Source organism: Pseudonaja textilis, chromosome 2, assembly GCF_049901715.1.
Source record: "Pseudonaja textilis isolate UNSWEBS1 chromosome 2, rPseTex1.2, whole genome shotgun sequence".
Lineage (NCBI taxonomy): Eukaryota > Metazoa > Chordata > Lepidosauria > Squamata > Elapidae > Pseudonaja > Pseudonaja textilis.
In genome coordinates this window covers 48,571,515-48,585,394 of record NC_141991.1, presented here as the reverse complement: position 1 = coordinate 48,585,394, position 13,880 = coordinate 48,571,515, and the positions used below count along the sequence as shown (strand labels likewise).

General features: G+C 39.6%; 1 protein-coding gene across 1 annotated transcript in view; it reads left to right on the top strand.

Annotated features, from left to right (window-relative positions):
• CELSR3 (cadherin EGF LAG seven-pass G-type receptor 3) overlaps positions 1-11,662 on the top strand; it is a 139,038-nt gene extending 127,376 nt beyond the window's left edge. The window contains exons 51-58 of the mRNA XM_087923159.1: positions 959-1,028; positions 2,116-2,208; positions 4,338-4,421; positions 5,064-5,132; positions 6,245-6,445; positions 7,398-7,452; positions 8,723-8,859; positions 10,123-11,662. Of these exons, the coding sequence (XP_087779285.1) occupies positions 959-1,028; positions 2,116-2,208; positions 4,338-4,421; positions 5,064-5,132; positions 6,245-6,445; positions 7,398-7,452; positions 8,723-8,859; positions 10,123-10,146 (733 nt within the window). The 3' untranslated portion in view covers positions 10,147-11,662. The remainder of the gene's footprint in view (positions 1-958; positions 1,029-2,115; positions 2,209-4,337; positions 4,422-5,063; positions 5,133-6,244; positions 6,446-7,397; positions 7,453-8,722; positions 8,860-10,122) is intronic.
• Positions 11,663-13,880: the final 2,218 nt, after the last annotated feature.

Here is a 13,880-nt window from a genome sequence, read left to right as displayed (position 1 = left end):
TATGCAACCAAAGTATTGGGATTTAGTATTTACTGGTAACTATATGCTAAATCTATATGTTTAATCTAATCTGTGCTAGCTGAACAGACTTAAGGCATATAAACCATTCTTTCTTCATAATCAGAGTATAAATACTTAAAGGGTTGTGTTACATCTTTTTTCATTAATGCAATCTCTCAGTATTATGGGCAGGGTGGGATTCAAATTTTTAAACAACTAGTTCTGTGGGCGTGGCTTAGGTGGTAGGCATGGCTTGGTGGGCATGTGACTGGGTGGACATGGCTTGGTGGTCATGTTATTGGCTGGGCGTGGCCAACTCAATATCACTCACATCAAGGCATGCATCTCCTCGCCTGGCTTCTCACGATTGTGGGGATGCTGCAACAGTCGTAAGTGTGAAAAATGGTCACAAGTCACTTTTTTCAGTGCCATTGTAACTTTGAATGGTCACTCCACATAAGCAAAGTACTAGCAAAGGAGGGGAAAACAACTCCAAAGAAGTTCCTGAGACAGGAAGTCTAGTCCTGCAAAGAATGTAATAAGGGTTAATGGAGAGGCAGTTTCTGTAAGCAACACCAGAATGTTTCCTTCCTGCCTTCCTTACAGGATTAGGCCAGTAATTTCTTCTAACAACCGGTTCTCCAAACTGCTTAGGATGTTAACAACTGGTTCTATAGAGCGAATAGGTGTGAAGTGGTAGAATCTCACCCCTGATCATGGGTAACATTCAAAAGAGTCATCATACTTGGCTGGCATGTTCACTGACAAAATGATTTATCTAAAATTACTTCTATAAACAATTAATACAAAATCTGGTAAAGAAACCTTGACATATAACTATATAAAGCAAGCAGCTTCTTTTTCCATGTGAATTCCAGATATAAATGTCAAAATGACCTATTATGAGAGCAGGTCAAACCGTTTGCTAATCCTTTTTCTCTTTTATTCCTTTCCTAAGGCCTTATTATTCCATTTTGGGGCAAGTGTCCACCACAGGAATTTACAAAGACATTGCTGAGTATCATAAAGTAAGTATATCATGAAAATGATTAAAAGAGATAGTTGTCGGGAACTGTATAGAAAAAGGATATTTACTACTAAACTTTCTATGCCACTCTTTCCAGACTGGCTCTGAGCAACTTACAAGGCAATGCATTAAAGATCATTTCTTTTAAAAACAGGCAACACAGCACATAATATTGTGGAGTACTTGGTGCTCTCTGAACTTGGTTATTTGCTTGCAGACATTTCATTACCTGAGTAGGTAACATCATCAGTACTACTGACTGTGGAGTTTACTCTCCATTTATATGCAGTGGCTTGCTCTGCCAGTTTTGATGAAAATGTGGTTTTCTCTTTGGTTGTTCCTTGATTAAGGTATTGTTTTCCACTTGATTGTTCCTCTGGAGTTAATTCCTGCTTATCTTACTGCAATATTATTATAATAAATAACTGGGAGTAAGACTAAATAATATCTCCTATACTATTGAATAGTCAAGTTTTTACAGTCCTATGAAACCCACCAGGGAAGAAGTATTGTAGTTCGGAATGGGCAAGCTGATCCACAAATGCAGATCACCACCGTGAAGGCACAATTAGGCCCCAATCCCTGCAGGGGCAGAGTCCATATTGTGCTTGTTAATCCTCTGCGAAACCTCCTCTAGCCAAGAATTATAGTTATTATGGTAGGTTTAAATGACACAGCTGACACTGCCTGCCTGTGAACTCTGAGAAATTATGTGCCCAGCAAAACAACAGAGAATGATCAGTAAAACTGCTACGCTTACAATCAAGAGCAATCTTATTGCCCAGCATTTCTGCTTCTTTTGTGGAAGCTGGTCTCCTGTCAGTCTTTTCTTTCTTATTGTGGAAAAAATTAAAAATATTCTAAATTATAATGGCCTGATCAGGCCCGGAACTATCATGTCTGGATTGGATCAGACTCCCACCATCTTTAGATCCTATTTTACACATATCCTGATGTTCTGGGTTTTGTCTTGTTTTGAAAATAAATCGATGGAGTTCCTGATCAAGCTCTGTTTATTCTGGTCTTTGAATACTAGCCCTATAATAATGTTCTTTTCCTAACATTTGGGTTCCTTTTTTATCCCACAGGCTAAGGAAATACCAGGTGTGAAAATTTTCCACTCCTCTGCTACCATCTATTTTGCTAATGCTGAACTGTATGCAGAGGCCCTTAAAAAAAAGGTGAGAAAACTTAAGAGTTTGCTCTTGTATTTGCTTGGTTGCTCATTCATGGCAATCTATGACCTGTCAAGTAACTTTGGGTTGTATTCCACTGAGAAGGAATCCAGAGACATACTCTTTCAACCCTCGTGTGGGAGTGCCCTTGTGGTACATTTAATTCACTGACCTGAAATCAACAGGATCAAATGCTTCGCTTCGTGCATTTTTATTCCAACTATGCTACGAAACGATGAAAGGCTCTGAATTAAAGCAACAACATTAAAAGCAGGTCAAGGGTCAACCTGCATTTCTTATCAAAATCCACTTTCAGGCATATCAAAATTGCTATACATTTTCCCGAGGGTGTGTGTGTGTGTGTGTGTGTGTGTGTGTGTGTGTATGTATGTATGTATGTACATTTCCTCCCTTGGAGTAAAATATGTTTTTAATTGATGATGCAGACTAGGAAAAATTTATAGGAACTTCAATTTGCCCAACTGTCTCAATGTTCTGATTAAATTCTGAGTTTACTTTCCCTGTTTACAGCTTATTGTAAACCTTGGTGTGTCATCTTCTAATTTAGAATTTCCAAGGTGGTACATAACTGATGATAAGGAATAAAATAGTACTGGTGAATGAGTGGACTGTGTGAGATGCCAAAAGCTGGGGGAAACAAATAGGTTTTTGCCTCATGCATGAACTGCCAATGAAAGTTTTGAAGGCAGTCATCCTCCTCAGAAACCTTCTTCCCATTCCCAAATCCTTTTGCCATATTCCCAGACAGCCTGAGAACAGCCTCTGAGAAAAAGCTTTGTGAATGATAACAAGCGGACAAGAGAAAAGTCATTTCCAATCCACTCCCCAATCACCTACAGCAGAGGTGGTTTTCAGCAGGTTCTGACCAGTTCTGGAGAACCGGTAGTGGAAATTTTGAGTAATTCGGAGAACTGGCAAATGCCGCCTCTGACTGGCCCCATCCTCATCTATTCTCCGCCTCCCAAGTCCTGGCTGATCAGCTGGGTCTTCTTTGGTTGCCCTGCACAGCAGAATGGAGCTGGAAAGCAGGTTAGGAGGGTAGGATAGGAATGGAGATTTTACAGTATCCTTCCCCTGCCATGCCCATCAAGCCACGCCCACAAAACCGGTAGTAAAATAATTTGAATCCCACCACCGCTTGAGAGGCAGTAGACTGTCTTTTGCTACGGATTTTAAAAGTGATGAGATGGCCAGCTTAGGGGGATGCTGCAATAATTGATTCCTGCACTGGGCAGGAGGTTGGACAAAATGATCTCCAAAAATACTTTCTAAATATCACAATTTATGATACTATAACTGGGAAGTAAAAAAGAAAAAAGGAAGTAAATGGCAAGCTCCTTCCATATCATTATCAGAAAACTGCCATGCCCACCAAACCACGCCCACCAAGCCACACCACGCCCACCAAGCCACGCCCACATAACCAGTAGTAAAAAAAATTGAATCCCACCACTGAGTCACAGCTGTGTAAGTAAATAGCAGCTCCCTGAATTATATTCAGAAATTGACCAAAAATCAATAAAGGTCTTTATCACATATCAACAGTCTTCTTAATCAATGACTGGTGCCAATTAATAGCTCCTATCTTCTGTTTTGAAATAAATTCTGTTTCTAGGCTGTCCTCACAGCTAAGCAGACCCTATAGTGGCATAATCTAATCATGAACTTACCTGACATATATAGCTTTCTCTTTAGTGAAAGTTTTCTTACCAGATATCAATCCATCAGATTATTTCAAATATCAATTTACTTAAACCCTGAATGGAGCCTTCTCAGTGTGTAAACCCCATCATACAAAACTTCTGTTAAGAAGCCTGGTGAAGTGAAAATGAGTAAAATGGATCTTGGTGTCTTCCAAGAATACCTGCAGGATATGATTTAAAAAAAGTCAAGATGGGAAACGTAACAATACAATCAAAGCTCTGCCTGGATTTGATATGCATTGATGCATATCAAATTGATGATATTGATGATATGCAAAAACAGGCCGAGTTTCAATCTTACCATTGTGTCTGCCATCTTGACTTTTTGACCACAGCCCATCATGCACCAGAAAACTGGCAGCTGTCCATTACTTCCTGTGATATAAGTACTTGTCTTTTTTATTTATATAGTGTGGCATTGATGTGTGTCATCTCATTGAAAAGAAGATGAAAGCTCTGAAGAGGAAGCAAAAGAAAGACAAAAAAGAAGCCAAGGTACATTTTCTGACTAGTGTTTTTTTTTCTTCTAAATTCCAAGCAGAATATTTTCCACACAGACACCTGGATCTGGTTTATCTGTAGATAATCAAAAAAGGAAGAAAGAGATCAAACTAACCTTCACTAATCTGCAGCCTTTCAAACATTTTGTATACTGCATCCCCATTATTTACAAATAGACATGGATAAAGAGGTCTGGCAGGCTGGCTGGCTGGACTGTTGTATTACCATATTTTCATATATGATATTGAAAACTCTTATTCTCAGAGCCCCGCAGGTCTACAACTCTCTGTTTTATTGACGCAACACAGAGCAAAAATCCCAAGAGTCAGGTTTAGCCAAAATCAATATCCCTATTAGTTCCACATCAACAGTTTATATAGAGAAAAACAAAGTCTTTATTCAGCTTTGAATATACACCATTATTTGTTCACATACTGTACTGAACTCTCATTTGTTTTAACTGTGGCTTGTGCACTAAGCTACCGTAGCATAGCATGGCACCAACATACCGTTGTCATAACTTTTGTGATTTTTTTTCCTTGATTCAAAATTAATTCTATGTTTCTTAAAATGTCATATGAAGACATAGTTCTGTGAACATTGTGATATATGTTTTCCTCTTGTTTTTGGTAACAGAAAACTGCTAAAAAATCTGGAGAAAACAACCCTGGATTTGAGGATGTGGAGATGGATGCAAAGTCACAAGTACTGTACCGTGTACAATCATTTTAAAAAGAGAACGTGCAGGCAACATTGCCTAGGCATTTAGAACATTACTATACCTGATTAAACCCATTTGTATACTGTATGTTTGCATTTCTATGTAAATGAGCACCTTTAGCTTCAAAACCTAGCAAAGTAGAGATTAAATGTTCAATAACCATGCAACAAAAGTGGTAAGTCTTTGCTGAGCTTCCTATGTCAAGATGGATTTACAAGTGATGCTTTCTCCACCAAAGTTTTCCAGGATCTGAGATTTCAGATCAAAAACTGGAGTTGAGAGGGACATCTGTAGGTAGAGATGAAAGAGGCAGAGCTATCCATTCAACTGATAGAGATGCACCTGATGAAATCATACTTATGTTTACCAATACAAGGCAACTTTTTAATTACAGTACCAATATTCAGCTGATCCACATTATCCCTTCCCACAAATGGATTTCTCACTGATTTGTATGGACCTAATATTCATTATTCTCAGCAGTGCCTGATCACACACAGTATTATTTGTGCAGTTAGCAATGTAATACTTATAGCTATATAATCTGTTCACAATACATTTCACTAAATATTCTTTTTGGACATTTGACAGATGCATTCTGACAAAACAATGCAATTCTGAGATGTTGTACCACTGTGCTCACACATATACACATGATCATGCGCTCACAAACACATACGCAGGTACATGCACACACAGATACTTTATTGCTCTCAAATACTAAAAAGTAGTGAGATGTTGTTTACCAGGCTAGTAAGTTGTCATGATAGTACTTTCAACGTGATACAACCACTATTAAGATAAATACAAGAAGAAGATCCAGTTTATTCATATATATTTTTTCCCTAGGGAAATTTGCATACCCCCTATGTCCTTGTTCATTGCCTCAAAAAGCTAGCATCTGAATCCTCTGATGTTCCGAACATTTTTCTGGGTTCTAAGTTAAGGTGTGAGAACCCAACATATGATTATGACCTGTCCACGTTTCCAGCAGAACTCAGTCCATACCTCTCACACGCCACACATACTCTTAAGAGTAAAGACAACCCCTGGAGAATCTCTCCAAGTAATCAACTCTGCTTCTCCTTCCTTGCAGGAAACAGAGGAAGGCATAACCGGTACTGAAAGCAATGGAAATGTGATGGCTTGGAACCCTCCAAATCACCACCAGCCACAATCATGTGGCAAACCCAGTTTAAATGGTCTGGGGCTGGAAAAGCCTTCTATCCACTCACTCATTCTGGACTTCAGTTCTGTCACCTTTGTGGACACTGTCTCCGTAAAGACCTTAAAAAATGTAAGGATGAGGAGAGCTTTCAGGTGTATGGCTGTGCCCCATTTGGGAAGAAAGATCAACAGACCTTGAAGGAGGGAGGTGCAAGGAATAAATGCCACTGCCCCAATGGCAGATTAAGGCTCACTGGTGCCCTAAGCACTGACAAATCTTGGTGCTTCCCCCTCCTTTGTACATATTGTACAAACAAAGCCATGTTCTCAACTTTTTGGTGCCCCCTTTGGGCCTGGTGTCCTAAGCACGTGCTTAGTCTGCTTGATGGTTAATACACCACTGCATTGCCCACATGAAGTGTAGATTTCGCTGCTTTCTTTCCTTCCTGAGAATCAGACAAAAATTCCACATTTGTTCCAAGTTCCTGTTTGTTGGAGGGAAGAAACTGAACGTAACATCTATATGTATTAGTCATATGTACAAAATGCTAAAGTTGATCAGGTTCTCCAGCTGGGTTCTGGACTGAAGGGGTTTTTGAGTTCACTGCAAATTCTGACCTCTCCTGCCTCCTCCTGACTGCTTAAATCAATTTCTCTGCTTTGGTCGCTTCTCCCCAGCACGTGTATGTGCGCTGTAATTGAAATGGTTGGAAGGAACTCAAAATGCCAAGATTTATTTCCCCAGCTTTTCAGAAATAAGGCTCTTTCCTGTGGCAGATTGCTCAGGGCCACTTCACTAAACTGAAAAGGATTGAAAGAACAAATGGAGGGGGAGATATGACTCATTGAAATAACTTTCTAGTAAATCCTTTTCAACTCTGCACCTTCCCATTGCGATGGAGTTTAACTCCCTTTAGTGTGCTCTCAGGGGAAGTCCAGCTGCAAAACCTCTGGATCGTACTACCTTAAAGGAAAACTCCATGAGCAGTTTCCTGACCTAGCCAAAATTGGCCAGCTGTCCAAACACACATATTTACACCTGTATTTCAACTCTGCTGTTTCTGCTTTGTTGCCTTCTGCAGATATTTAAAGATTTCCAGGAGATTGAAGTGGATGTGTTTCTTGCTGGTTGCCATGGTAAGAAAGAGCAAGGAAGTTTATTACCTTGAGAGTAGGTGTACCTTGAATCACGTTCTGCTTTTGGCTCCAGGCCCTCATTTTTCCATCCAGGTCTGACTCATTGGCATTTAGGAGCTTCAGCATTGATTTACTAATGGCCATTTAGTGACAGAAGTTACCATGGACACCCCCCTCCCCCAAAGCTACTTACAACCTGATTTCAGAGTTCCTATATCAGCTCTCTCCCTGGGGTTACATGATCAGATTTTGAGTACTCAGCAACCAGCCTGCACTTACGGCCCTTTGCAGTACCCCACAGTCACATGGCCATGATTTAGGATGGTTTTGCCAGTGTTTGCTTCCGGTTTCCAGCAGAAATTGGCCAGTGGCATACAATGGGTTCACTCAGCAACGGTGACATTAACTTAACAACCTCCGCATTTGCTTAATGACCACCACAAACAAGGTTGTAAAATTGGGTACAGCCATGTGATGATCTACTTTACAATTGTCAAGACTTGCGACCATAACTGTCTGGCTCAATTACAGTCTTAAATCAAGGACTACCTGTATGGGTTTCAGCAAAAGGCCAGACCAGCAGGGTCAGAGCTGCAAATACAGGAAGCCATTAAGTGGCAGTAAAGAGACAAAAAAATTATTTGTTGCCTTTAAGTATTAATCTATACCTTTGCAGCCCAGATACAATCTGACTAAAAACTAGGACATACATATATCATAGTTTGGAATTATTTAAGAGTCCCATGAGGATAGCCTGGGAAAAGTCAACCTTTTTCTGGAGTATAACTCAACCTCTGTGGAAATTTCTGTTAAAGCAAAAGTTTAAACAAGTCTCCCCATAGCATACCACCCACCAGGCTAGTAGCATTGCCTCTCCCAGATTGTGACCTTTGGTTGTATTGTGCAACTCTAGCTGGAAATATGAGGGTGGTAGTTCAACACAACCAGATTCAGGGAGGCATACAGTATGCAGTATGGAGTAACAACTGGAAGTCATTTTGATCAAGGAAAGAGAGTACAAAGTTATAGGGGGTGTAAAAGTTCCTGGTCTTGAACAGACCTTCTAGTGAGAAAAACAAGAAGGAAATTTGCAAAATAAATGTTCTTGCCTGGCCTTATTAAAACAGGAAGATAGCTTTCCCCAGTCTTGCTTTAGTCCAGATTTATTGGACTAAATGAGATGTAACACTGACTGGATCTATCACTAGTGCTCCCACCACAAATAGTAGAGGTGCCCCTGTCAGGCAATTTACTGTTCTTCTCTCTGCAGGCACTGTCATTACCCAGCTGGAAAGAGGCAATTTTTTCAATGAAACCATAACCAAGAGCCACCTTTTTGCATCAGTGCATGATGCAATTACTTATATCGCCAGGAACCGAGAAAAGAGCATGCCACACACTGACACTGTAAGCAGTTAGTCTTTTTCTTCATAACTTAGAAAAATCTACCCCTCACACAGATCATGCAGGTTTTGTAGACTGCCTTGGTGCTATTTTGCTACTAGGCATATCTCTTGAAACAGCAGGGCTAAAATATTCATTTTCCTTGATAATCTCATTGTATTTCCATGCCAGATCAGTCTTCTTCTTCTTCTTCTTCTTCTTCTTCTTCTTCTTCTTCTTCTTCTTCTTCTTCTTCTTCTTCTTCTTCTTCTTCTTCTTCTTCTTCTTCTTCTTCTTCTTCTTCTTCTTCTTCTTCTTCTTCTTCTTCTTCTTCTTCTTCTTCTTCTTCTTCTTCTTCTTCTTCTTCTTCTTCTCCTTCTCCTTCCTCCTTCTCCTTCTCCTCCTCCTCCTCCTCCTCCTTCTCTCCTCCTCCTCCTCCTCCTCTAAACTGTAGGATTTATACTAACTCTTTTACAGCCTTGCAAAGGGAAAACCATGATTCATGTGCTAAGATGATTCGCCCTCTCCATGCCAAATCATGATTTATCTTCCCCATTTAATTTAGATGAAAATAATATTTAAAAACTTATTGCATCAAGGTAGGCCTAGTTGTGTGAATGTGTGCATATGCCTTTGAGTTAGTGTTAATTCTTGAAAACTGCCTGGATCGGATCCTGCAGTTTTCTTGGCAAAATATTCAGAAGTGAAAATTTTGTATTTCCTTTTTCTTAGGGCTGAGATTGAGTGACTAACCTGAAGCCACCCAACTGGCTTTGTGTTTAAGCTGGGACTAGAACTCACAGTCTCCCAGTTCTAGTGCCTTAACCATTTATTATTTTTATTTATTTATTTAAACTTATTGATTGCTCAACTCCAGTGGACTCTGGGTAGTATAGAAAACTACACTACACCAGACTGGCTAATATATAGACCAGGTTAAATGACTCTTGTAACGAACTCACTAGATTGGATGAGATAAGCCATCTCAAACTACCCTGTAAAGCAGGGCTACAAACTGAGCTCTTCTAAGGAGTGCTTTGATTTCTCTTTGGGTATTGGGGGGATTACTATATGTTCACCTCCATAGCAGTTCAGTTAAAAATTATGTCAAGGTATTTTGTCTTTAGAATTAGAAAAATGATCTTCCGTGGAAAGGAGGATATAAAAAGAGAAGATTTCTATCTTGGATAGTTTTTCCTTGGTGTTTTGTCTCATAGACATGTACAGATGTAGCACTCCTTCCATGATATATATGTACAGCTAATATGAGATGCTCAATCTTTGTAGGTTGACTACAACACTAACATGTAATCCAGTGAGCAGAAAACAGGCTTACATCTTCAAGATGACGTTTTAAACTATGTTGCTAATGAGGTATGACTCATCACCATTACAAATCCAGAGAAGTGAACCATTACAAGTGTGAATGCTTAAAAACTGGAAGTTGGACATGCCTTTTCCTGGAGACTCAACTTTGGAGGAACTGAGAACTGATTGTGTCCGAGAAACTTTGTTCTGGATTTTTGAGCACTGATTCTTCTAGTTCTCCTGAGAAAATATTTCATGCATCAAAAAAGCATCCCTCTCAGGTACTGGAATTTGTTGCTATCCCTGCTCGTGGGATAAGGATTTTCTATTCTATCTGCCACTGGATTTGGTGAGAAAATTGAGCATTTACAGCATGTTTTTGCCTTTGTGATGGTCCTAATCAACAAGGAAAGGCAGAACGTGTCTCTTACATGTTTGTTTGTTTGTTTGTTCCTTCCTTCTTGGACTGGTGTTTTAATATCAGGTCTTAGAAAGTAAGTTTTTCATACTTTGAATTTCTTTGGTCATGCCTGGATGCCTTAATATAGAGAAAGGAGTTTTAGCCCACATGCTTTGCATGAAGTATTCCTAATATTTCCTGATAGAAGGATCAGATAGCAAACAATAAGAAAATTAAAGACCTGTGATTAATTTAAGATCCTGGACAATCAGCATAAATCAAGGTTAGCAATACTGGTAAACAAGGTAAACAAGACCTCTTGTTGTCTGTGGAGATTCTCAGTCATCCAGGTCATGGTTGTTCCAGAGGTGCTTTTTCAAGAGGCAACTGGACTTTCTGGTTTTTCTTTGAAGACGTTTTGCTTCTCATCCAAGAAGCTTCTTCAGAACTGGTTCAGTTGCCCTCTTGAAAAAGCACCTTTGGGAAGACCTGTGCTTCTTCTTTCACTAAAATTGCTTGATTTTAGTAGACTTGATTACAATTTACTGAGACAATGCATAGGACACAGGAAGTGGTACTTTTATTGCAAAATTGTAAGAAACAAAGTATGTATGAATTATGAAGTCATTGTTTCTGGTGGGGGAAGCAGGAGTTGAACTCAAAAGATAAAGAGAGGTCTGGTTTGAGAAAGGTTTTGGGGGTGGGAATCCTATTAACATGAATTAAATGTGTGTACAGGTCAGTTCTGTGAATATTAAAATGCAGCAACTGTTTCCAGAAGCAGATGTCGTGAGATGGACCATGCCACCATTCTCTAACACTGCAAGGTGTTAGAGAATTCTGAGTTACATAACCTGCCCTGAAACATTAAGCCAGTCTGTTCAATATTCAGGCCAACAAACAGGCCAGAATCCACAATGTTCAGATATATCGTCAGTGTCCTAACTGTTTTATCAGCATATATGTCTTTATTTGACTCTTACATTTTATGCAATACTGTTTCTTATGCTTTGAATAGATATCCCCCTTTTCCTTGTTTGTTTGTTTGGAATTTAACATTAACAAAACTTATGTTTTGTGGTCTGTCTACACACAAAATAAATATATTTTTACTGGAAATGTTGTATTTTGATAATTTTGTCAAGGTTGCTCCTCAGTTTCTGCCTCCTATAGTCTCCATTGATTAGTATCTGTTATGACAAGAGATATAAATAAACTATTTGTTAAGTTTTAAAGTTGAAGTGGAGATGAGCAAAGCAAGCAGGAGAAGTGTGAGGCCCTTGCCTAACGGTGGCATGGTCCTGGCCTAACTACCTCAGCTGAGACTACCAGAACTGCCATCACTAAGTGATGTGGTCATGTGATGTTTAACCTAATGACCCCTTCACTTAGCAACAGAAATCCTTGGGCCAGTTATGCTAATTAAGCACAGACTACCTGCACGGAATGCCTATTAAGTGAAGTTGAATTGATATTTCTGATTTTAAAATTGGAGGAAGGGACATCAATAAACTGTATTATGCTGATTACACTGCCCTGATAGCCAAAAAAGCAAAAAACGTGCAAGCTCCAGAACTAAAACTAAAGATAAAAAGGGCGAACTAGGACAACAGATAGGGAAAAAAAGGACAGCAGATAGAATAACCACCCTTAAAATTGGCAATGAATGTAGTACAGTAGTGTAGCTTCTGCCTTCTAGGATCAACCATCAACAGTAAAGGAACAAGCTGTCAAGAAATATTCTGCAGACTAATATTTGGTACTGTACAGCAGCCATAAAGGCCTGAGAAAAGGAATTTCAAATATGATGTCTCCATATCTACAATGATAAGAATAGTACTCCTCGTGATAGTCCCTGAGATATTCTGTGGAAGCAAAAGTTCCACAGAGTTGAAGTAGCAAGATAGGAAAAGCAATGATAGGAAAAAAGCCATAGTGGCACAATGGTTAGATTGCAGTACTGCAGGCTACTTCTGCTGACTGCCGGCTGCCTGCAATTTGGCAGTTCGAATCTCACCAGGCTCAAGGTTGTCTCAGCCTTCGAGCCTTCCGAGGTGGGTAAAATGAGGACCCAGATTGTTGGGGGCAATAGGCTGACTCTGTAAAACTGCTTAGAGAGGGTTGCAAAGCAGTATAAAGCGGTATATATAAGTCTAAGTGCTATTGCTATTGATCCCTTTGAATGTTGGTGTTGTAGACTTCTGAGAATACCATAGACAGCCCCCCCCCTTCAAAAAAATCCATCCAAGCAAATGGCTCATCAGTCAAATCAATCCAGAGTTCTCACTCAAAGCATAAATGATCAGGCTCAAATTATCCTATTTTTGGATGCATTATGTGATGATCCAGATATCTGGAAAAGGCTCTGATGCTGAGAAAGGTGGAAGGGAATGGAAGAAGAAGATACCAGCAGTCAGGTGGATGGACTCAGTTACACTGGCCACAGGTGCAATGTTAGAAGACCTGAAAAGACAGGTCCTTGGGGAGAAAATCTATGTGGTTGCTAGGATCAAAAACTGGTTGATGGCACTTAATCAGTCCAAACACAATTGTTTGGGGCTTAAGAATATTCAGTCTTACAAGAGTCTTGTCATTACATAAAAGCCACAACTCACCTAAAGTATGAATAGGTTAGGAAATGGCAAAAGAAAGAAATCCACCACCCTCTAGTGTATAACTGTAGAAAGGACAGATACTTTCAAAAAATTATTCCAGGAATAGATGCGAATATCATTCAGAATAACAAAATAATAGAGTTGAAAGAGACCTTGGAGGTCTTCTAGTCCAACCCTCTGCTTAAGCAGGAGGCCCTACACCATTTCAGTCAAATGGCTGTCCAATCTCTTTAAAATCATCAGTGTTGGAGCACCCACAACTTTTAGAGGCAAGTCATTCCACTGATTGTCCTGTCATGAAATTTCTTCTTAGTTCTAGGTTGCTTCTCTCCTTGATGAGTTTCCACCCATTGCTTCTTCTCCTACCCTCCTACCCTGCTTTGGAGAATAGCTTGACTCCCTCTTCTTTGTGGCAGCCCTTCAAATATTGGAATGTTGTTATCATGTCACCCCAGCCCATCTTTTCACTTAACTAGACATACACAAATTACAGCAACCATTCTTCATAACTTTAGCCTCCAGTCTCTTAATCATCATTGTGGCTCTTCTCTGCATTCTTTCCAGAGTCTCAATATCTTTTTTATATTGTAGTGACCAAAACTGGATGCAGTATTCTACATGTGGGCTTATCAAAGCATTATAAAGTAGCACTAACATTTCACATAGTTCTATTACAGCAAAAACAAGCAGCCACAGTTGTCAACAAAGACTAACAGAGACAC